The 25,035-nt window shown below is 38.8% G+C and overlaps 2 protein-coding genes across 5 annotated transcripts; one reads left to right on the top strand and one right to left on the bottom strand.

Annotated features, from left to right (window-relative positions):
* Nucleotides 1-3,330: 3,330 nt before the first annotated feature.
* LOC146324092 (vitellogenin-1-like) lies at nt 3,331-12,239 on the top strand. Of its 2 annotated transcripts, none has more exons than XM_084723362.1 (34): nt 3,331-3,370; nt 3,996-4,016; nt 4,265-4,416; nt 4,505-4,756; nt 4,842-5,003; nt 5,080-5,228; nt 5,307-5,457; nt 5,545-5,702; nt 5,801-5,966; nt 6,048-6,173; nt 6,263-6,481; nt 6,562-6,779; nt 6,865-6,962; nt 7,048-7,172; nt 7,259-7,360; nt 7,468-7,587; nt 7,711-7,873; nt 8,044-8,137; nt 8,223-8,408; nt 8,520-8,661; nt 8,738-8,945; nt 9,029-9,405; nt 9,510-9,554; nt 9,660-9,740; nt 9,835-10,041; nt 10,144-10,286; nt 10,376-10,511; nt 10,597-10,720; nt 10,811-10,991; nt 11,083-11,177; nt 11,343-11,437; nt 11,591-11,756; nt 11,873-12,034; nt 12,136-12,239. In XM_084723362.1, the coding sequence occupies exons 1-34, from the start codon at nt 3,331-3,333 to the stop codon at nt 12,237-12,239; spliced, it is 4,968 nt and encodes a 1,655-aa protein (XP_084579488.1). The 2 variants fall into 2 exon arrangements, with proteins under 2 accessions (XP_084579488.1, XP_084579487.1); XM_084723361.1 differs by having other exon boundaries at nt 7,687-7,873.
* Nucleotides 12,240-13,421: 1,182 nt separating this feature from the next.
* LOC146324091 (afadin- and alpha-actinin-binding protein-like) lies at nt 13,422-23,565 on the bottom strand. 3 transcript variants are annotated; one of them, XM_084723355.1, is made up of 14 exons: nt 23,432-23,565; nt 20,753-20,868; nt 20,186-20,355; nt 19,834-20,037; nt 18,831-18,941; nt 18,575-18,710; nt 18,394-18,469; nt 17,927-18,107; nt 16,946-17,093; nt 16,635-16,771; nt 15,963-16,136; nt 15,661-15,778; nt 15,292-15,439; nt 13,422-14,386 (listed from the first exon to the last, which is right to left on the bottom strand). In XM_084723355.1, exons 2-14 carry the CDS (start codon nt 20,769-20,771, stop codon nt 14,239-14,241), a joined length of 1,770 nt encoding a protein of 589 aa, XP_084579481.1. In that variant the 5' UTR covers nt 20,772-20,868; nt 23,432-23,565; the 3' UTR covers nt 13,422-14,238. The 3 variants fall into 3 exon arrangements, with proteins under 3 accessions (XP_084579481.1, XP_084579482.1, XP_084579483.1); XM_084723356.1 differs by having other exon boundaries at nt 15,963-16,133; XM_084723357.1 differs by having other exon boundaries at nt 20,186-20,340.
* Nucleotides 23,566-25,035: the final 1,470 nt, after the last annotated feature.

The raw sequence follows: 25,035 nt of genomic DNA, 5'->3' as shown, positions 1-25,035 counted from the left end.
TACCTTGATAATCTGCAAAATAAAAATATATTAATTTAGAGATTAACATTTATCAGTCTCATATTGATCTGAATATATTAAATGAGTTGTTAAGAATGCTGTTAACCCGTGATTAAAATCTTTGTTCAAAAAACAAAAAAAAACAAACAAAACAAACAAACAAACAAACAAACAAACAAAAAAACGTGCAAAATAGTTGGGATTTATAACTATATACGAATATCCAGGAAAGGTGTCACCAGCTGTGGCTCAGTGTGTAGCTCAGTAAATAACTGTACTGAAGATCCTTGATTCAAAGCTTGCTTGCTGCGACTGTTGTTTGGACAAAGTCTTTTTCACTCAATCAACAGTATTCTGTTAATTGTAATGGTGCACTTATTATTTTAAATCAACTTACTTTATAAGAATGGCAAAAGGGTTTCATTCTTGGAATTCATTTTATTTTGTGGCACTGTAAAGTCGGAAAACGCTGTGTTCAGAAGACAGTTGTTCAAAACTTGGTATTTAACCTTGGAGGAACAAATTGGCCTCTCTGTGTTGAGGCCCTACTTAACACTCAATTCAAAACAAACCAAATCTTATTTATATAGGACCAAATCATGACAGAAGTTAGCCAAGGGCAGTGGGCAGGTCTGGAACCTATTTCTGTAATGTTATTTACAGAGACCCAGCTGTTCCCACCTACAGTCAACACTAAAGCAACAATGGTGTAGAAAAACTTCCTTTTAAAAGGCAGAAACCTTGCGCAGAACCAGACTCTATGGTGGACAGTCAGTTTGATTGAGAGATAAGAGGTACATAAGACCTCTGAAATGTGTTGGAAGTAAAAGTAAGAGGATTCAGAGGTGGTGTTCCAATCCTTAAACACTTCCTGGATGAAGTGAAAACCATTCTCATCAATATTTGCTTTCTCTACATTTGAAAATTAAGTGGACTACCACACAAAATCAAACACATCTGGAGGACCTGATGCGGTCAGATGCTCCGGGAGGTGCCCGTCCGAGTGTCTTTGCAGGTGGACTACTGAAATCTACCTGCATATCAAAATTTGCTTCCTCTGCATTTGAAAATGAGGCACACAAAACTTTTAAACAAACAGGGACCTCTGCTGGCCACCACACATCTCTAGAGGGCATCATGACCTCAGATGTTCCAGATGGCACCCATTGAGGCCTCTCTGCCAGTGGACAACTGAAATGGAGTGGCTTTGGTTTTTGACTGAGACAGCCAGTCGAGTTACGTCCAGTGATTCTCTGGATCACCAGTCGCAAGCTTTTTAGCTCAACGGCACTCCCTGACTACTGCACGCTGACAGCAGAGACCCTGGTGCCCCTCCGTCCTCACTGTCCCTGGGGCTCACGTATCCTCTGGGTGAATGTAGAAATTGTACTGATGGCAGCAAGAGCACCTACTATATATACATTCACAACAAATTCAAAGCTAAATCTCAAACCTAATGAAACCACTTAAATTTCAGTAAAACCTCCAGAACTTTTTATAAATCAATATAAACATTCCAAGGTGTCCTTCCAACCCATAAACACTGGAATAAAAAATGGATGGAATAAAAAAAATGTTCCTCAACATTTGAAAATAAGGTGGACAACACATTTAAACAAACAGAGGGTGTGATGACTTCAGACGCTCCGGATGACACCCATCAGGACCTCTCTGCCGGTGGACGACTGAAATGGAGAGGCTTCAGTTGTCGACCGAGGCGGCTGGTCAGTGACGTCCAGCAACGGTCTGTGCACCGGCAGGGCGGGCACAGATCACCAGCTGCAAGCTTTTTAGCTCAATGGCAAGGCTAAAAGCAAAGCTAAATCTCTCCAGACCTCTCTCCACAGCACTCAGGGCTAAAGAAAGGACTGGCTCCACATGTCCACATTCTGCTAACAGCTGTGTTATTTTATTAACAGTCATGTGTTGATGCACAAACCTCCACTAAAGGGAAAGCTGTTGACAAATACATTAATAAACACTTATAGCTCTAGACTTTATGATAAATGGTGAGAATGGCCCAATATATAGGAGATTTTTCAGTCATTAAGAATGGTAATACCAGGCAAAAAGTCAGTTATTATCTAAATATTATTAATTTTACATCAATGATATTATAAGGGCTGTATATTTACCCTTATCATAGATTTATAGAAATAAATCAACAACAACCATGCCTTGGATAACAGTAAGTGTTAAATGATTAATTTAGTTTACATATGTGCAACTAAATGTATTTTTTTTAACATAAAATTATCATCAAGACTTTTTAGGGACATCAAATTCATAATAATTTTGCATTATAGGTTGCTGTTGAAAGGTTTAGCCTACATTGTTCAATACACGTGTTAGAACCAGTGATACAAAAGAGAAATATTTGTTAACAATCAGTATTCTGTATTAATTACTTTGCTAATAATGACAAATGGCTCTACTCTGCAGTTTCACTCTTAACAGGTGAAATGGAGAAGGTGAAGTATGGAGGTTTATTATTTTATGCTAGGAAGCATTTTCAAGAAAAAGACAGAGCCAAACTAACCCTGAAAAATTAACAAAATAAACTCTTTTGCTCAATATCTGGTAATAACATCTCCATTACACAGCTGTCAACAGAAATGACATGACATCAGTGGTCACCTTGACCACAACAAATAAAGTGAGCAAACAGCCATAGTCATGGTGCCCTCTTGTGTGACCTTTGAAACTGTTTCAACAATATGATGATGAGAAGTCACAGACATTCACAGCATTCACTGAATTCATTAATTTTACTGTTATAAATATATGGAAGACGACAATTTATCCAAAGTAATTTGTGTGGGGCATGAAAGAAATTAACTGAATCAATTTTCTCCTAAGTTAAAGATCTTGTCTTTGCTTTTCGACTTAAATTAAAAATGTGGTGTCCCATCACTCTTTGGGTTGAAGAAAATCCTAAGTCTTTTTTTTTTCTTTTAGTCTTAATTTGTCAATAAATGCATATTTGCAAATAAGAGCAACGGCCAAAAATAAAGTTGCTATTGTAAAATGAATTGTGAGACACAGCAAACATTTTGAAACGTGATGCTTAACTTTGACTTGGCATTTCAAAGAGAACAAGTTCAGGTGACCCTAACTTTTCATCCGCTGACACATGTCCCCTCGTCCTGTCCAACCTGAACCCAGGTCTGTTTGAATCTAAAACCTGATATAACCTATCTATCTAATAGGTTGTATTGATCTGACATGCCATGGGATCACCCCTTCATGGCATCCATGTTGGATTATGTCAGCAGAAATTTCCCTTTAAAAGTCAGCCTGTGACAGCAGAGATTCACAACCCCATCAGCCATGAGAGCGGTTGTGCTTGCCCTGACTCTGGCCCTTGTGGGTAAGTATGATTCTGCTTTTGCATTGGTGTGACTTTTACAAACAAAGCAGTTTGTATCAAGAGGCCTATGTGGAGGTCTTAAAACAATGTATTTGAAGTGGTAGTTTTTAAGGAAGAATTTAAAGTTAAATGTTATGGATTTTTGGTATGTCTTTTATCCAATAACTATAACTTTATCCAAGTTATCCCACTTTAATACCCTGAACAATACCCCCTGCAGTAAAAGTTTATTAAAATAGAACATATATCATTCTGCACTGCTAGTTAAGCTGAAAAACATCCTTTGTTTGAGTGTTTTTGGTTTAATCTTGAATAATATATTGAAGTGGAGGCTAACTAGTTGATGTTTCCAGTGATCCTGCTTTTAAAAGTCAGATTATAACCGGAGAGTTTATAAAGTATATATATTGTACACTGGATACTGTACATTTATGAGTGTATCTTGTCTGCTTGTGAGGCAAATGCTTTTATTTTGTTTTCTAATTTTAGGGTATTTACAGCAGAATACCATTGCACTGCATTTTCCAATGAAGTTAAAAAAAAATATCTAAAATGTTTAAATCTAGATGTAATAGTTTCACCATTTACTTGAGGCATTACTTATTTATTTTTATTTTCATTTCAGCTGGTGTACCACATAACCTTGGTAAGTTCAATTCTTCATTATAATTTTAAAGAAAGTTTCCATTTTTCCAAACAATATATGGGAACCCATAAATAATTGGATTTAAAAAAAATGCATTGCAACAATTACTAAAGCTAAAGTTACCCGAGAGAGAATTATTCTGGTCAAATCTATTTCACAATTTATGGTTCACATGATGCACATGTAACATATAAATAGTTTTGGGAATAAGGATGAATACTTCTCACTGAATAAAATGGATCTTACAGTTCCTGAGTTTGCTGCTGGTAAGACCTACGTGTACAAGTATGAGGCTTTGCTCCTGGGCGGTCTGCCCGAGGAAGGTTTGGCAAAAGCCGGCCTCAAAGTCAGCACTAAAGTTCTCATCAGTGCCGCTGCCCAGGACATGTACATGCTGAAGGTAAACATCAAAATCATGCTCAAGCAACAATCTTTTTTTACTTTTAAATGCAAACTGCCCTGAAGAAAATCATATTTTTCCACTCAAGCTTGTGGAACCTGAGCTCTTTGAGTACAGCGGAGTCTGGCCTAAGGATCCTTTAGTCCCAGCAACCAAGCTGACTACAGCCCTGGCAGCTCAGCTCATGACTCCCATCAAGTTTGAATATGCAAATGGTGTTGTTGGAAAGATGTACGCCCCTGAAGGAATCTCAACAATGGTGCTCAACATTTACAGAGGTATCCTGAATGTTCTTCAGCTCAACATCAAGAAGACACAGAATGTCTACGAGTTGCAAGAGGTTTGTCAAAGATCCTCCTGTACTGATTATAAACTTTGTTACAGGAAGCTGAAAATCCCTAGTAATCATATTCTTTTCTCGTTAGGCCGGAGCTCAGGGTGTGTGCAAGACCCTCTATGCCATCACCGAAGACGAAAAGCCAGAACGCATCCTTTTGACAAAGACCAGGGATCTGAACCATTGTCAGGAGAGAGTCATTAAGGACCTGGGGTTGGCATACACTGAGAAATGTACAAAGTGCCAGCAGGTAGGTTCAAACTGATTTTATGTCTTGTACATGTATTGAAAATGTTGCATTACTAAACAACTATTGGTCTTCACAGGATTCAAAGAACCTGAGAGGAACCACAGGATACAACTACATCCTGAAGCCTGTTGCTAGTGGCATCCTGATCCTGGAGGCAGCTGTCAACGAGCTGATCCAATTCTCACCTTTCACTGAGATGAACGGAGCTGCTCAGATGCAGACCAAGTATGTTAATACTGAGAATGTAATAATGGAAGTATTTAATAGAGCTGCATATTAACCTTTTTTTGCATTACTTTCAAGGCAATCCCTGGTCTTCCTTGAGATTCAGAGGGCCCCCATTGTACCCATCCAAGCCCAGTATCTTCACCGTGGATCTCTGAAGTATGAGTTTTCCACTGAGCTTTTACAGACACCCATTCAGCTCATCAAGATCAACAATGTCCAGGCTCAGGTATCGTTTCAGACTATTTTAAAAGATCAGTGAAGTCATGAGTTAAAATATGTGAATCTGACCTCCCTTTCAATCCTGTGTTCTTAGATTCTGGAGGTTCTGAATCATCTGGTTACCCACAATATGGAGAGAGTCCATGAGGATGCCCCTCTGAAGTTTTTGGAACTCATTCAGCTCCTCCGTGCAGCCCACTTTGAAGACCTGGAAATACTCTGGAGGCAGCACAGAACCAACCAGGCCTACAGGTGACTTAGAGTATTTGAACATTTGAATAAGACGTAAAAACATGCTGTATATATGTATATATGTATACAGGCTCACTCACTCTATTTTCATCTTTCAGACAGTGGATCTTGGATGCCATCCCTGCCATCGGAACTCCTGCTGCTCTGAAATTCATCAAGGAGAAATTCCTGATCGATGACCTGACTGTTGCTGAAGCTGCTCAGGCTTTGGTTGCATCTATTCACATGGTGACAGCAGACACTGAAGCCATCAATCTGGTTGAGGTGGGTAAATCGCAAAGTAAGTTACATTGTCGATAATAAGAATGGACATAAGGCGCATTTATGATTGTTGCTCTCTTCTAGGCCATGGCAGTCAACAGGAAAATAAAGGAAAGCCCAGTTCTGCGTGAGATCGTCCTCCTTGGCTTTGGTACCATGATTTCCAAGCACTGTGTTGAGTTGCATGTCTGCCCTGCAGAACTCATAAAGGTGATAAAATCTTGCTCTTTTCATGTTAATTTGAACTCTTCTGCACATTTCTGGATAGGAACATTTTATTTTTTCATTTCTTCCAACAGCCCATCCAGGATCTCCTTGCAGAGGCTGTTGCTAGAGGTGACACTCAGGAAATCATCCTGCTCCTGAAGGTTTTGGGTAATGCTGGCCATCCTACTAGCCTTAAGCCAATCACAAAGGTCCTGCCAATACATGGCACTGCAGCTGCATCTCTGCCCATGAGAGTCCATGCTGATGCCATCATGGCCCTGAGGAACATTGCAAAGAAGGAGCCCAGAATGGTGAATTCTCAACACCAAAGCGTATTTAAAGCCATTCTGGTTTTTACTCCATACTGAGTTTATGTTCTCTTCCAAATTAGATCCAAGACTTGGCTCTTCAGCTCTACATGGACAAGGCTCTCCACCCAGAGCTTCGTATGCTTGCATGCATCGTGCTGTTTGAGACAAGGCCTCCAATGGGTCTGGTGACAACTCTTGCCAACCTAGTGAAGACAGAGGACAATCTGCAGGTAGCAAGCTTCACTTATTCCTACATGAAGTCCCTGACCAGGAGCACCACCACTATCCATGCCCCACTGTAAGAGCACTAGTCTCATCCCCAGTCATCATCAAGTCTACCTCCTGATGTCTGATTACTAAGCTCTTTCATGTTTTCATTGCAGTGCTGCAGCTTGCAATGTCGCCGTCAAAATCTTGAACCCAAAGCTGAACAGACTGAACTTACGTTTCAGCAAAGCCATCCATGTGGACATCTATAACAGTAAGGCCAATGTTGCCTTCAAGTTACCTTAAGTTTAATTTTTTGTTTGTAGCATCAACTAACTGCATCTGTAAAAATCTTTCAGATCCTTTGATGCTCGGTGCTGCTGCCAGTGCTTTCTACATCAATGACGCTGCCACCATTCTGCCCAAATCTATTGTTGCTAAGACCAGTGCCTACCTCGCTGGAGCTGCTGCTGATGTTCTGGAGGTAAAAGGAAAAGAATGTACTTGCCCTCTGAGGTATTCAATCAATGATTTGAAAACTACATTTTTAACATGTTGAATTTTTCCTAGATTGGAGTAAGAACTGAAGGACTCCAGGAGGCTCTTCTGAAAAACCCTGCACTTGTCGACAATGCTGACAGGATAACCAAGATGAAGCGCGTCATCAAGGCTGTAAGCAAAGAAACACCAGGAAGTTGCAAATACAAAGATAGAATAGCAAACAATGGCTCATGAATAAAACACTGATAAGCTGTATTGTGTGTTTCCTATTTCCATAGCTCTCCCAGCTGAGGACTCTGCCCACCACCACACCTCTGGCCTCTGTCTATGTCAAATTCTTTGGACAAGAAATTGCCTTTGCCAACATTGACAAAGCTTTGATTGAGCAGGCCATTGCGGTATGACTGCAATGTCAACCTCAAGACAAATTTTATGACAAATAGTTTATCACATTTTTTTTGCGAGATACAATAGTCATGATAAATTCTGTCCTACAGCTCACCACTGGTCCCTCTGTTGAGACATTTGGTAAGAACATCGTCAAAGCTCTGCTGGCTGGTGCTAACCTCCACGTTGCTAAGCCTTTGCTTGCCACTGAGGTGAGACGCATCATGCCAACTGCCGCTGGTCTTCCAATGGAGCTCAGTCTGTACACTGCTGCTGTGGCTGCCGCTGCTGTTCAGTGTAAGTAAAAGCTAGAGAGCAAACTCTCAAAACCAAAAGTCTATTTATTACATTAACATTGAGAGGAAACAATGTGCTTGGGTTTAAAAAAAATCATGCGTAATATCATCTACTAGTGGAACCGAGAGGGTTAAAAGTACTATGCTAAGTGGGCTTATTTATTTTTATAGTGAAGGCCGTCACAACACCAGCTCTGCCAGAAACCTTCCATCTTGCTCACCTTCTGAAGACAGACATTCAGCTTGAGACTGAGATCAAACCAAGGTAGGCACACAGTCTGACACTGAAATTAAAAAATCTGAGCAAAATATATTGTGTTGTGTAACATACAAATGTCCTCTCCTTCTAGTATTGCTGTGAACACATTTGCTGTAATGGGAGTGAACACTGCCATTCTCCAGGCTGCCGTGCTATCAAGAGCTAAACTGAACTCCATTCTGCCTGCCAAGATCGCCGCAAGACTTGACATCAAAGAGGGACACTTTAAGATCGGAGCTCTGCCTGTTTCTGTGCCTGAGCATGTTGCTGCTGTGCAGTAAGCCTGACCTTTAAAACTCAGTCTACACTCAATATATGAAACTTCTGTCACTTGTAAGAAGTATTCATCTTCAGAGCCTGCATGATTAAGTTCTTTTTCTTTCAACAGTGTTGAGACTCTTGCTGTGGCAAGACATATCGAGGATCTTGCTGCTGCAAAAATCACCCCCATCATCCCTGACAAGGTTTTGCAGCCCATTTCAAGGGAGATTCTCAAGTCTAAGATTGCTTCATCTGCTGCTGCTAGCTGGGTAAGCTTAAAACATTTAAGATAGCTACAACAGTGTCTGCATTCACAGTACACTGAATATGCCTTTCTTTCCATAGTCAAAATCATCAGAGATCATTGACCAAGATGTGGAGCCCATAATCAAACCCAAAACAGCTCAGTTGGACAAGAAGTACTGTGTTAAAACTACTGCAATTGGACTGAAGGGCTGTCTCAAGGTTGCAACTGAAAACGCTGCTTTCATCAGGGACATTGCCCTTTACAAACTGGCTGGAAAGCACTCTATTGCTATCATTTTCAAACCAGGTAAGAATTGAGAACACAATGCCTTTTGTAGAAGCAGTGTGCACAAATCAATTATTAATGTCACTATTTAATTATGCTCTCAGTTGAAGGCGATGAAATTGAGAGATTGGAGATTGAGATTCAAGTTGGACCAAAGGCTGCAGAGAAGCTTGTAAAGCAGATCAATCTGAGCGAAGAAGAAATTGTTGAGGGAAGACCAGCCTTGATGAAGCTGAGGAAAATCCTGGTTCCTGGTCTGAGGAATGCCACCTCATCCTCCTCTAGCTCCAGCAGCTCTCGCTCAAGCCTGAGCTCCAGGTCCTCTTCCAGCTCCTCATCTCGTGTCGCTAGCAAGACCAGCAGCAGCAGCAGCAGACTGAGCTCCTCCAGATCTGTGAGCAGATCTTCCAGGTCCAGCTCCGCATCTAGCCTTGCATCACTCTTCAGTGCTAGCTCAAGCTCCAGTGCTCGTGTCTCAAAGGTAAACACCTGAAGATTGTTTTGTGACTTTGGATGGAAGAATGTGAATATATCTAAATATTACAGTATGCGTGGAAACTGACAAAAAATTTGTCTTTTGAACAGCGAGTGATTTATCGCCACAGGTTCCAGAAGAACCACAAGAAGCAGGTACATTGAGATCAAACTATGACGTGTTGTAGAGTGTGGACATGTTTTAACTTGTGTTGCAACTTTTTCATGTTGGTCTTTAATATCCATAAATTATTGTTGTAGTCTCTCACCTCTCAAGTCACCTCAGCGGCACTTTCCAAGAGCAGAAGCAGTGCATCAAGCTTTGAAGCCATCTACAGACAGGTGCATCTTAAATAATTTAAAACAATCTTCCCCAAATCTTTTCACTGGTGGGTTTGTTGGTGTACTCATTAATTAACCCTGATTGTTCCCACAGAACAAGTTCCTTGGCAATGAAGTTGCTCCTATCTTTGCCATCATCGTCCGTGCTGTCAGAGCTAATAAGAAGGTCATGGGATACGAATTGGCAGCCTACTTGGACAAACCTACCGCCAGACTTCAGATCATTCTTGCTAACTTGGCTGCCGATAGCAAGTGGAAGCTCTGTGCTGATGGAGCTCTGCTTAGCAAGCACAAAGTTACAGTGAGACACTGTCCTGCTTATATCATATACCTTAGGACATGATACAAAAAGGCTAATCAGAAAATTAGCTGCCTTATCTTCACATCTACTATTTCTCAATAGGCTAGAGTTGCCTGGGGAGCAGAATGCAAGCAGTTTGACATCACGATCACAGCCGAGACTGGTCTTGTGGGTCCAAGCCCTGCTGCTCGCCTCAGAGTGGCCTGGAACGAACTTCCCTCTGCCCTTAAACACTATGCAAAGAAGTATGAAATTTCATCTGGACTGTCTTTAGCCTATTTACATGCAATACAGGACCATGTAAAATTTCTGATGTTTGAAAATTGTTTTACAGGGTGGTTGACTACATTCCTGCTTCCATACTGGCTGGCTTGATCAAAGGAAAGGATGCAAACAGCGCCAAGCAGCTCTCTGTTACCGTGGTTGCCACGTCTGACAAGACCCTTGACTTCATTCTGAAATCACCAACAGTATGAATAATTTAGTAGTTCACCAAAAGATGAAGTTAAATTTGTTTTTACTTTTTCTAATAATTGTAAATTGTTCTGTCTACAGCTTACTGTCTATAAGCTGGCTCTGCATCTTCCCATTGCTCTCCCACTTGATGAAATCAAAGGTCTCACCCCCATGGATAGCGTTGCTGATCAAGTCCACTACCTGTTTACCAAGGCTGGTGCTGGTAATGGATTACCTTATTCTTTAATATGATATGCACTGGCAGTTATCTCTGGCTATGTGCCACAGAATAAGATATTTTTTTCCTGCATAGCTGAATGTACCTTCGTCGGAGACACATTGACCACATTCAACAACAGAAGATACCAGAACGAGAGGCCGCTGTCTTGCTACCAAGTTCTGGCACAGGATTGCACCGAAGAGCTGAAGTTCATGGTTCTGCTGAAGAAGGATCACATTGAACAGAACCACATCAATGTTAAGATTGCTGACATGTGAGTGTCCACTTAAAATGAGAGAAAGAAATTGTGGTTTTCATCCACAAGCTGACAAAACTAAATAACGTTTTCATTTTTGCACTTGTAGTGATATTGACCTGTACCCGAAGAACACCGACATGATTGTGAAGGTCAACGGAATGGAAATACCCGTCAACAACCTGCCATACCAGCATCCCACAGGTTTTTATACGCAACAATCTTATCCTCAAAATCTTGCACTGGGCTAGCAGTATGTGCTTTAATACTGCAAACTACACAGTCATGATCCCAGTATCCTAAAGCTCTTACATTATTTGCAAAAATTGGCTTAAACTAAAGGATTATAATCCTGTTTTATTCTTACAGCTAAAATTCAGATCAGGCCAAAGGGTGAAGGCATCGCTGTATATGCTCCTAGCCATGGTCTTCATGAGGTCTACTTTGACAGGAACTCATGGAAGGTAAATGCAACATTAATTATGGACAGTTTTAAGTTTTGCTTTTTGCATGAATGAATCCAGGCTGCAACATCTGAGAAAAAACATATTGCACTTTTGATAAATTTGACTGTATATTTGATGGTCTATAAAGTCTCATTTGATCTTGCCCTGCAGGTTAAAGTTGTTGACTGGATGAAGGGACAGACCTGTGGACTCTGTGGAAAGGCTGATGGGGAAGTCAAACAGGAGTACCGCACACCCAATGGACATCTGACCAAGAGCACAACCAGTTATGCTCATTCCTGGGTTCTGCCAGCTGAGAGCTGCAGAGACACCAGTGGTGAGACACAAGAATCATTTTTCATATAAATCTCTCACCCCTTAGCAAGACCTTTAAATGTATAATAATGCACTGAATCCATCAGAAGCTGACTAATCAACACCTTTCACTTACAGAGTGCCGTATGAAGCATGAATCTGTGCAGCTGGAGAGGCAGGTGAACATCCATGGCCAGGAATCCAGGTGCTTCTCTGTTGAGCCCGTGCTGCGCTGCCTGCCCGGCTGCTTCCCTGTGCAGACCACCGCCATCACTGTTGGTTTCCACTGCATGCCTGTTGGTGAGTCTGCAAGAAATCACAGTTGGTTCAAGAGACAGAGTTAGAAAAAATGGAGAGAAAAAAATCCATGTCCTAATTGCACTGCTCCTCTCACACTGCAGATTCTGTCCTGGAACAACCTGAGGCCATGTACCACAACAGTGTGGACTTGAGGGAAACAGCAGAGGCCCACCTAGCCTGCAGCTGCACAGCTCAATGTGCTTAAAACTACTTTCTCCTGTCAGTCACTTACATCATGTGTATGTTTTGAATGTGTTTAAATAAACTGCATCTCAAAATAAGTTTTTGTTTCAAGTTGTTTCAGTTATGCATACTGCAGAGCTACAATGACACATTACTTAAAGGGAAATGCTTAACTTTACGCTGAATGTCTTTTATTTCTATCATTCAGAAACAGTGTGAGAAAAAATGTGAATGCTGGTCAGACTATGTGATGGCAGGTGAAACCTGCCGGACATAATTAAAACCTGGGTGGATATTATTGATGTGACAATGGAACAGTGTGGGAGATTGATACCAATACTGTTGAATATGTAAAAGCCTCTAAATAGAAAAAAAGGAAGTCATCACTCCCAAAATAGCTGTATAGTTAGTGTACAATTTCTGCTGACTATTAAAAATATTAATTACAATGTTTGCCAATAGTGCAAGATATTTAAGCTACAAACATGCAACAGCAAGTTCAATTGTAGTCCAGAGTATGGTATGACACAAATCTGTGTTACAACCTACACTTCAGTTTACTTCCTATCAACGCTATAATAACGTTACGCTTTTACGAAGTAAAATAACAAGCAAGAACCATTGCTTGTGTGACTAAATCCTGGTACAAAAACACAGACATCATGGCTTCAGTGGTCAAGACGTCATGTATGCAACCATTGGGTATGAAGTCTTTGACGTATTATGTATCTTCAGTCTTAACACTCTGATGACAAAATGTGACTTTTAACTTGCAAAATTATGTTTTAAATTGACAAACATAACAAAAGTATTATTCATCCCTTCTTACTGACCACCACTCATATATTTTTCCAAAGTAAGATCCCATGGTGGTCCACCAGAAGGGGCGACTTCACCTCTCTATAGCGCTGACAGGAAGTAAACAGACATGCAGTTCAGAAAACGGATATACGTCACAACTGTCTAGAAGAAAGTCTAGCCACAAAAACAAATGTCAAAGCAGTTTATTACTTGTTAGTTTAATACTTACCTCATTACTAGATTGTCCTGTTGAACTGCTGCTTCACTGTATGGTTTACCTCATTGATCTCCACTTTGGTAAGTTGTCACCAATGAATGGGAGCCAACAGGTGAAGCAGTTCCACTGATCAGAAACTCAAAATTGCTTCAGATAGAGGTCAATAAACAGCAAAAGACAAGAAACTTGTGTTTCAAGAATGTATAATGAATGTTTCAACAATCTAACATTGTCTAGAATACATCATGTCACATTCCTGTGGTAAGAATTATTCTCATGTGTCAATATAAAGCCCCTAAAATAAACATGTTAATCTTAAAAAATGGTGAGAGGAATTTACATTCACATCGACATCAGAGTGGTCTATCCTCAGTGTTGAATTTTACAGCTTCCCTATTTAACTGCAACATCATACATCACCCGCTACTCATGTAATTGCAAGTTACTAGGAAGCAATGTTGTCAACCACATTTCTATACTGAGCTGTAGAAACATACTTCATATTTTATCTAGTTTCTTATTGCATTTAGTGAAACAGCAGCCTTAAATCTACATTCTAAAACATTGTTCAAGAGTACGAGAAGCTGAAAAGATGTGATATGAATGGCAACGTTTAGACTAGGTTCAACAGCGACAATCAACAAGGGCCGAGCAACATCTCATCACCAAAACATGATTGTTTGTGGCGCAGCTGCAGTGCCAAAAATATACCAGCCTCAGACTAAGGTCCTAGATATAAAATATAACTGCCCAAACAACATTTTAAGTACCACATACATAAATAAATACATTCATCACATAATCTAAAAACAAAACAGTAAGATATTAACAAAGAAACAACTGGATTACAATTTTTTTCCCAGTCACGCAGAGAGCAGAACACCAGCAGCTGCTATCTGCAAGTGCATTCACAGCTCAGGTGTGTTTCTGAAAGACCACAAATCGTCCAGAATTAAGAGACAATAACAATCGTTTTGATTCAAATGAAGAAGAGCTTTTGGCTTCATATAGAGCTGTTCTTTTCCCTTGCGAGCGTGTGGCTGCTGTGGTCTTCACCGTCGTTCCACCGTTTGTGCTGAACTGGAGTGTTCCCATTTAAAAAGATGCTTGATTCTTCTTCATGTTCAGTCTTTCTCTTTGGTTTGGTAGAGCTGGAAATCAAATTCAACAAACAGTCAGGGAAACATAATAGTATCAGCATTCATTTAGGTGCATGAACTGCAAATCAACTAATTTAAAATACTCAATAAAATAAGTAATGGAATAGATAAATTAAATAAAATGTGTAGTATATAAGTAATACAATTAATCAAGATATTTTCAATCAAAACAAATTATCAGTAAAATTTAAATTTGATTTTAACATTGAGAATGAGAAAGAATTAGAATGAATAAAGAAATGTCTCTATTATGGATAACCAATTAATCTTATAACAAGTGAACAAATAAATTGAGAAGGTGGTGGTAAATGGAATATAGTACAATGTATATTTATACTAGTGATGTCACATATTTCAATTCTAAATTGAGAATCGATCAAAATGAGCTACATCAAAAATAGATTGAAATCAAAAGCAGGACAGTCAGTTCTCGCAGTATTTATTTTTTCTCTCTTCCCCTGTCCACTCCTGCATGTTGGCAAGTGAACAAAGGATAAACAACGCAAAACAACAAAGATGACGCAGCATCGCCTCCTGGTGACCTGCAGCTGCACTTTTCTATCTTTTTAATGAGGACAGTTGTCCAGGCACAAAACCAGTCATCTGTTGATTTTTGCAAATCAGTGCTAAAACAAATGTTTAAATAAAAAATTGAATCAAATCATGATCTTAAAACTGCAAGTCAAACTGAGTCGCGGATTTGGAGATTTGTGACAACCCTATAAATTTCTATATATCTGTGTCCCACTGTTTGTTTCTTTAATTGTGGCAGGAGGTGACATACTTGACAGCCAACACTGCAGATTCTTTCCTTTCCTCCAGATTCCAGATTCCCCTCCTTCTGCTGCAATTTGTAAATTCTGTAAAGAATCCCTGTGTAAATAAAGACACTGTACCTGTTTTCTGGGATAAGGCAAAGTGTGTGATACAGGTCGGCCGTTGATGGTGATGTGAGTGGGACACCTCTGGGTGTGGGGGAGGATGTGCCAGACGGGCATTTGATGAGCCTTTCTGAAGCCGACGCTGCACTCGCCTTTGATTCAGCTGCAGAGATAACAAGAAACATTACTGAGCCTCATCAGGAAAGAGACTTATTAATACTTATAAATAAAAACAATAAGCAGGGGAAAATAATTATAATATAAACCATACTGTAACTAAATTATAAGAAAGAAAATAATAGATTATTATTATATTTAGATTATTTAGATCCTCTAAGTATCATTATAATTACTGTTCCTCAATTAATTTCAATAAACACTCACATATTAAAAAGGCACTTTTAGACTTTGACATCGGAGGTTTCTTTGAGTCAGCAAATGGACTCAAGTTTAAAAACTGATGTTTGAGCCACGTTGCTCGATCCTCCTCGAAGGCCTTCCTCTGCAAGATAAACCACATACAACTCATATCGAAAACAGTCAGACTTTAATGACAATAAAAGAAACATTTACCAGGTCTGAGATAGATGGAAAAAGGTCCCTATGACATGTAAGGGGGAGGAGGACTATTATTTTATTAACAACTTTTATTAATAGCTAGGATATACGGGATACAGTAAACTCACCTCATGGCTCAGTCTTATAGCTGCCTCAGTGAAGTTCCTCCTCTCCCTCTCAAAGATCTTTCTCTGTTCCTCTAGGGTCTTCCACTCCTCTCTGAGGCGCTCTTTCTCCTGCAGCATGTAGCAGTCGCTCAGTAGGGATGCCGTCTCCTCATCACACGGGGAGCTCAGCTGCTGCTACAAGAAAAAAAAAAAATACAGGTACACCAACGTGTATATAAACACTGCTGTATGAAAAGGGCGGGGCAGTGCAGTGAGTTTGCATCCACAACAGGGTGTTCAATGCACCATTATTTCCAATTCATGAATGTTTTGCAGCATTTTCTCAGGGGTGAATGCAACTCAGGAATAGTTAGTTTAAGCTAGAGTTTAATGGAAAAAGTCTTAAATACAGTAACAAACAAAATACAGAATATTTTTTCCAACATGTCTACAAGGTTTATATTGAAGTTCTCAGTGAACACAATGAAAAAAGAGTAAACACTGAGCTAAAGCTACACTGATAGGGGAAACTATGTTAGAGTTAAACTAATATTCAAAAGCAGAAGTTTAAAATGTAAGACTTTCCAAGCGTAACTTAAAATCCTGCTTAAAATTGATTATTTGGTTACACACACTGACTTTGACTCTCCAGGAAACTTTACGGCTAAAACTTCCAGGTAAATTCAGTCTTACCTGCAGGAGCTGCTGCTGTGTTTGAATGAAGTCTTTGCACTGCTGGATCTCCAGCTTCAGTCTGTCCATCTCCTCCTCGTGAGTCTCTCGGGAAACAGCGTCCGTGCTTTTAGTCTCGCTCATCTGAGCCAAAGACGCTGAGCAGAAACAACACAGAAAATCAAATTTTACAATTATGTTTACATCCGTCTTCTATGTATTGGTTTTAACATGAAATGTTGATCCAGTCAGGAATGTCATTGGGCAATTTCTCAGACTTCAATCTCACTTGGCACATTAATGATACAAACAGTATAACACACGAAGACTACCTTGGCTGTCCAATCTTTCAACGTGGCTCTTGAGTCGTCTCCACTGGAGGCGAATACTGTTGGTTAGCTTCTCCCGGGCGTGAACACAATACAGCTCTACACTTTCTTTACTGGAATCAAACACTTCCTCTTCCTCCTCGGAGTCAGCCTGACAATGACAATAGAAAAAAAAATGTAAAAATACTTTTCAATCTATTCGTTGCACATCTGGCCAACAATAACAGGTATGAGGATGATGATTATAAGCATTTAAAGACATTTTCGCAGTAGTTAATGGCCAGCTATTTTGATAATCGATCAATCAGTTTGAGTTTTTTAAGAAGAAAAGTAAAAATCCTCTGGTTTCAGCCTCTTAAATGTGAATATCTTCTGTTTTCTTTATTCTTCTATGACAATAAACTGAATATCTTTGGGTTGTGAGTAAAACAAGACAATTAAGGATGTCATCTTAGGCTTTGGAAAACATTGGTTAACATTTTTCACCATTTTCTGACATTTTAAAACAACAACTATTAATCAAGAAAATAATCGACGATTAATTGACTTTGAAAGTAATCATTAGTTGCAGTCCTAATTCAAAGTAATGAAATACATGTCATTAGTTAACTACTTACAAACTTAGGTTATGATAACTGCTGACTAACTGCATAGGACTCCTACAACAGGTCTGGACCACGCAGAAATTGTGTTTATGTTTGCCTAAGAGAAAACTTTTGATAGTTCTCCTTAATTAGTCCTCTCACTCCTCCTCCTCCACTTGAGAATGAGTCTGTTCATATGAGTGGTTCAACTAAGTTGTTAAAATGGAAAAGGTAGTTAAATGACCCCTGGTAACAGATCTACACTGCCTATGTTCAGTATATTAAAGATCACATATATTCAAATTGAGCAATGAAGTGAAAGTGGTGACTTGGAAAGATGCATCCGTCCTCCTGTTACTGAATGTTACAAAGGAGCCAAGAGAAAAACAAGTTGTCCTACCTGTGTGCAGTCATCTTGATGTTTGTCTCCTTTCAGTGTCAGTTTCCTTGAACTCAGAATGGACACAATGTCCTTTTTCATCTGCTGCAACACTTTCTTCAACTCTGCATTTTCCAGCAGCAGCTCCCTTTGTCGGGTGTCATAGTCGCTCAGCAGAGTCTTATACATCTCCCCCTCATGCCTTGGGATGAGAAAGACAATTTATTCATTATTATTATTTATTTATCCACTACAATCTCACATACATGACACATCAACAGAGGAAATCACTTTAAGCTACAGTAACATCAAGGAGTCCTGGAGTGAAACCATGATAGAAGCTTGTTTCTAAAATAAATCTGTGTCACCTAGAAAACTGACATGGGAGCTGATGTGCAACTTGTTTGAGGTGCAAAAGTAGGATCAATGGTATATTCTCTGATTAAACTGCTTATTTCTTTCTCTTGTGACAAAAAAAGTGAACTTACTTTGCCTCTGTCTTTTCAGTTTTCCAAAGACTTCTCTTCCCATCAGCTCTTCCAATGTTGTTTAATACATCAATGGCTGGAAGCAAGAAAGACAGATGTACAAAATCAGAGATTAAAGAGTCTCGAAGGGCACATACATTTTAATTTTGTGTGTAAAGGGCTGATATGTTTTCTACTCTACCTTGTTTCTTCTCCTTTTTGTCGACCAGAAGTTGATTCAAACGTTCCTTCAGTTTGTTAAATTCTCTTTCTTTCCTTTTCATCTCATGATTGTACTGGCTGGCCCGGCTGGCAATTATGTTCTGAAGTTTTTGCACCTGGCAGGGGGAAATAAAGCAAGTATTTACTGTTTAATTTGCCATTCTTACCCACCTGAAACAAATCACTGCCTGTGGATTAACTCAACATTGTTAGGAGCAGTAAACACAAAAAAGTACCTCTTCTTTTTCATTTTTCACACAGTTTTGCAAACTCTTCACTTTCAGCTGCAGCTGTCGTTCTCTCTCAAGGAGTCCCGTATTTTCTCTTTTCGACATTTCAAGCTGCTCCTATAATAAAAGAATAACAATGACATGTGCATTTAATATGAGAGTTAATATTTTCAGTGTTAACAAGCAATGCTTGAGGCAGTATAAGAACTGGAATTATACGACTCGATCTGCGTTCTGAGCATTTTTGAGGTTTTGAGCTTTAAAGTTTTTGCATTCCAAATAGCAAAAATGATATGTAGAACAAGTATCTTTCAAACATGAAAATGACAGACATCCTAAGTTTATTTTAAGTTCAATGTCACAATTCTATCACATTTGTGAATTGATTTTCTGAAATAGATCAAACGCAGAAAGATCATAGGAACTCCTTTTTTGTTAGAAATGATAGGATTCTATCTTGAAAATATGATACGAAGCAAAGATTTTCAAGGAACACAAACAATTTGTTTTAACAGGAAGAAAAGAAAAAGAAAGAAAAAACTATGGATAAATTAAAACTAATCTATTCAAATGTGAACTACTGACCTGAAGGCTTATTATTTATTTAATTTAAGACATTTTAAGACTTTTTAAAGAACTGCAAGAAGACAGACAATGCATGTTTCATAAAGTTTTATAAACCTTTTTTTTAAAATAAAGATTAGAAACTCAACTGTTGATTAACAGTCGAGTTAAAAACTAATACACACGTCTGAAGGACAGCAGTAGAAATGCCAGGTTCTTCTTTAAATAATTTTAGGTCTTGCTGAGGTGTTTATTTTCATAGTTACCTACCACATTAGCCAGCTAATGCTAGCTTCCTATTGTTAGCGGGCAGCTAATGGTAGTATTAACACAGTTTTGACAAAAATGTCAGTCAGAACCTTATAATTTCAAGGTGACAATTTGACATGTTATCTATATTTTTAAATCAAAACAGAGAAATAACTTGATTTAAATGCCACTGTACTTTTAGACGGGTGCTGGTGAGCTGCAGGTAATCCACATTGCTGTTGGACTTAAGCTGCTCCACTTCCATGTTTTCCAGGGTTCGTAGGCCCCTGCGGTGCAGCTGAATCAGGTCATACATGCAATTCAGCACAGCCACAACATTCATCTCTGAGCTGCTGCCCGACTCGGTCCAGACTGGTGGGAGGCCAAGAGAGGACATCTCCTGTAAAGAGGACAGCAAAGGAAGAAAATGATATGGAGCGGAAAATAGAAAGGATCATAATGTCCACGTCTTAGATCACTAAGCACGAGCATTTCCATATCAATAACTATGCTAATAATACATCAAATACACATGTAAGGGTACAAACCTGATTGATGTGCGAGAGGCATTCTTGCACGTTGTGCTCTGTGCAGAAGGTACTGTGCATGAAGGACTTTCTGCGCAGTGGCAGCGATGATTGGCTAAACTGCCTCAAGGGGGATGCTCTACATTCAACAGAGCCGCTGCAAATGTCCTTGATTTCTGGGGAAAAAATGTCTGTCAAAAATATATATGTATATACAGTGTGGCCTTTGTTATTTTGTTAATGCCTGACAAGGAAAGAAAAACACTGTATACAGTAAATGTTACAGGAATAGCATTCATTTGCCCCTTTGTAATAGTTTAACCTACTCCTAATTCACAAGGTTTGATGCAGAGCTGCAGATAAAATTATCTAGTAACCTACACAGAACTGCTGATGTCAGAACACTACAGCACTTTACTTCAGCTCATCTAACAATAGGATATTGCAAAATATTGCACAGTTTAGAGCTGAGACATGTAAAGGTGTTAATGAAGTTCTTCTTGGCTGAGTACAACAGCCAACTATTCAACATGTCTCATTCACAGAGCATATTCACTGGTCTTAAAAGATGTCAAAATTTGAACTCACCCACAGAGGACTCTGGCATTGTTGCAGTGCAGCCTTCGGGCTACGTGTCTGGATCATCTACTCCATGTGCAGGATACAGAAAAGCTCACCACAAGATCCACCTACGCACTCTGCTCCTGAAATAGAGGGTCAGATTAGCAGCATCCATTCAATACAGTTTGGATTACACAGCAAAGGAAGTAAACATGCAGTGGTGAGGGGTGGACACATGCAGCAACCCAAACAACAGTGTGACGGCATATTCACAAGAGCTGATTCAATCATCTACTGCAGCGGTGAGCTAAACAGTGATCACTTAAGTGCTCCGAGCCATCCTATAAGTGATTTAAAATCCTCTGTTAAAACATTTGTTTATTTAGAGTCTTTTACGATGCTTGTGAATGTTATATCTTGATCTTGTTGCTGTTGTTGTGGCTGTCACTGCAGGAGTATTTAACAGGTTGTAGGTTGGTACCGGCCGACATCTTATCTCAATGCTCTTATCATCAGCTGATCACACTAATCCCACACAGACAGACACGTGTGGTGACTTGTCTGCAGAACCATACAATCAGAAACACAATGAAAACAGTTTTCTTTCATTAATAGTAATATACTTTTAAAAAGTAGCCACACTATATACGCATAATATATTACTGAAAACCTTTAGTACCATGTGCATCATCCTGTGACAGCAACTGTCAGAGTAAAAGTGGAAGCTACATTTGCAACTGTATTTTACTTTCATAAGGGACATTTTCTTTCTTTCTTTTTTTTTTTTAAACTATGTTTTTGGGCTTTTCTTGCCTTTATTTGACAGGAAAGCTGAGGAGTAGACAGGAAAGGGGGGTGAAGAGAGAGGGGATGACATGCAGCAAAGGGCCACATGCGGGAGTCAAACCAGCAGCCGCTGCAGAGGACTGACAGCCTCCATACATCTACCAACTGAGTTAAACAGCTGCCCCATAAGGGACATTTTCTAAACTTTATTTCATATATATTTTAGTCATGAAAAGGCTGTGGCTCCTCATGAACTCAGAAGGAACCTACCCTTTGCTTTTAGTGATACTTAATCAGCCTGGTGGCGAGACAGATGGTAAGCCTACAGCCACGCAGCTTAACAAGCCCAGACTCTGCTTAGACTGGCTACTCAACAAGTGATAACCTTTAATTCATTAGTAAAACTTCCTTACTGTATGAAATCTCCAAAGGGAAATTTCTACATAAGCACTTACAGAAATGATTTATAGGTTTGTGTTTCATTGGAGGCATGTGTGATAAGAAAATTTGAGTGACCAGATTTTTAAGAACGAGGGGTGATGGGATCACAGCAGACAGCTCAGACTGATCTGCCTACACTCAGTCTCTAGCTAGACCTAGAAAATACTAATGCAGTCTAATAAAACAGCCCTGCAATAAACACTAGATTAATACATGTTATCATGATTAGTTTTTCTGTTTCTATTTAGTTTATTTTGTCACCCTTACTGATATAACTGGGGTGGGCAAAAAACACAGTCTCAGTCAATCACTTAGTTGTCTGGTGTATAAAATACCCAAAATGAAAATGTAGATTAGAGCACATCCAACATATCAATCAACTGATATTTTTGGCCCAATACTGGCATATCACAGCTATACCTGTCCATATTGATATATACGTTGTCTGATATGTGCCTATATGAACTTTTGTTTTTAACAGTACATAATCCTGATATTTTTATTTGTTGACTTTATACACAGCAATTTATGTAGGCCTATGTTCAACACTTTTTCTTAATTTAAGTCTAATATATACATATATATTGCTCTATTTGTGTTTTTTAAATTTATAGTTATAGTTTATTTAAGTTTACTGTTTCGGTGCCCTGATGCCATTTTGGACAATAAAGTTTATTATTAAAGTGTAAAATAGCCTGCCTCCATCACATATCTTTATCACAAGTGTTAACAACTTTTGAGGGATCATATTGCTATAATTGGTATATCATTGCCATAACAGAAATTAGAAAATACAGTATTTAACAAGCAAAACTATTTGTACATTTTTTCTTCAAACATGACACAAACTGATTATCAAAATCAAATGGTATCAGTATCAAAAGGTAAATGTTGCACCTCTACTTTCAGCACGACGGTGATGCAGTACAGCTCAACACCTACCCAGACTACAGTGACTACACTAAAATTACTCTAAAGCTTAATTAACATCTCTCTAAGACAGTTTCAATAAAAAACTGAAATATCAGCATCTCCCTCTTTGCTGTGACTGTCTTCAGAAGGTTATAAAAACACTGACCCAGGTAACCAGAAGATATTTACTACATTACCTGACGTTAACTTCTGCATGACTTCTGATAGCTAGCTAAGTATGCCAACCAAAAGCTAAATATTTCACATTATTTTAGCTAGCGTTAACACGAACTGTGCACCACATACAGACGTAAGTTAAGCTGTTGAGGCAAGACGCCGTTCACTCAACAAATCATTTTTAATCACTAATGAAACAAAACAAAGCAGAGGTTATGCAGCTCCTTCACACAGCAGTCAGTGTCAGTGCCCCCCGCCTGAAAACAATCTGACATTGAAGCCTAACGGCTGCGGCTATTTTAGCCAAACAAGTTGACCAGTTACGACAATAGACGTTTAAAATGTTTTCTTTACACAGAAGTTAGTGGGGGAAATGTTTTCTGTACTTACTTAACGTCGCAGTTACTTCACGTATTTCCCAATCGCTCCTCGTTGCTTCACGATAACAGCAGCTCCTTAATCCATGTCGGTCCAAATGACAGCACACACCACCGCACGCAAACCAAACAGCACGCTAATTGGCCGGCTCGTTGTCTAGCAACCAAACACGGCGCGATATGATTGGCCCGTGGTTGTAAGACACTTTAAGTGTTTTTAATGACAATTTTTGTTTTTAATGGACGTTTTTAAATTTGACACTTCGTTTAAAACACTCTCAGGAAGAAGAACACGTCGAATTGTTTTTAATGTTATTATTATAACCTTATATTTCTGAGTGGGTTTATTATTTTATTATGTTTCTATCTTATTTCATACTAAATCTAAGTATCTGTATATGTTGTATTTTGTGTATTAGCATGTATAAATGACCTTGAATCCTTGATTTATTTCTATTTTAATTTACTTTTCTATTCTAAATTCTTAATTTTCTGTATATACATGCTATGTGTGTAGCATGAAGGGGCTACAACTTTCATTGTGTTGTGCAACTCAGAATTGCATAATTATAAATAAATTAGTGTGTTTTTTGATAGCTTGGCTATCAAACAAGCCATGGTGAAAAACTTTCCTTTATTTCCTATTTTCTGCATTTATGGTGCTACATTTAGAAACACCATAAGTTACTTACATGTGTCAGGAGCAAGACTTAAAAAAATGGCAAATGTTTTTTTATTAATTATGATTAATTAATGCATTTAAAGTTATGCACTGCACTTCCACTATTCTGCATCTGCAATCATATAAGACAAAATAATGAATTCAAAGTAGCTTTATTGCGGTTTATATATACACTGAATACAATAACAGTACAGTAAAATAGCTCATTGCACTGCACAGTCAGCAATACCTTACAAAACTAGGCTACTACAGACAGCTATACATATTGTTATTTTACAAGACTAACGAGTTCAGCTGCCTAAGTGCTTCTATTCTGCATCAACAAGACATGCGCAATTTTGAGATTTTAAGGCAAAAATTTGGAAATCACATATAGTTTGGTTCCAAAGAAAGCAACTTGTGAACTCATTTTGAGGGAAACTGACCATTTTTTCAAGAGAGATCATGGCTGCTCATAGCAGAAAAGCACATGCAGACTAACAGCGTTAACAATGACTCAGTTTTTTAATTTGCAAAGAAGCAACACAAGTGAGCAATCGTGCAATTCTACACAATTCTGTAAAAACAAATGAAAAAAAAAGTTCTTGTTTTTCTTTCCTGCTCTGATATGTATCGTCTGCAGTGCAAAAGGCCTTTACCTGTTCAGATGCCCGTTCAAGTCAGTCAAAAATGTAAGGAGTCAGATGGAGTTTATAAAAAAATTATGAAAATTTCTGTTTACTTATCCTAAGACAGGGTTCTCTTAATTTTCAGGCAGTAAAATGAATCTCAGTGAATCTCCTTTCCTCTTAAATAAAGCTATATAGATGAGAGAAAAATAACACTGTGTGATTAAAACTCAAAATATTCTAAATTCCCTCAACTGTGGCATGTATCTCTGCATATTTTTGTACATTCTTCTCAACATGTGCAAAAAATAAATAAAAGGTGTCCAT

This window comes from Lutjanus erythropterus, chromosome 7 (genome assembly GCF_056507025.1).
Source record: "Lutjanus erythropterus isolate fLutEry1 chromosome 7, fLutEry1.hap2, whole genome shotgun sequence".
NCBI classification, from domain to species: domain Eukaryota; kingdom Metazoa; phylum Chordata; class Actinopteri; order Lutjaniformes; family Lutjanidae; genus Lutjanus; species Lutjanus erythropterus.
This window is presented reverse-complemented; position numbering and strand designations above follow the sequence as displayed.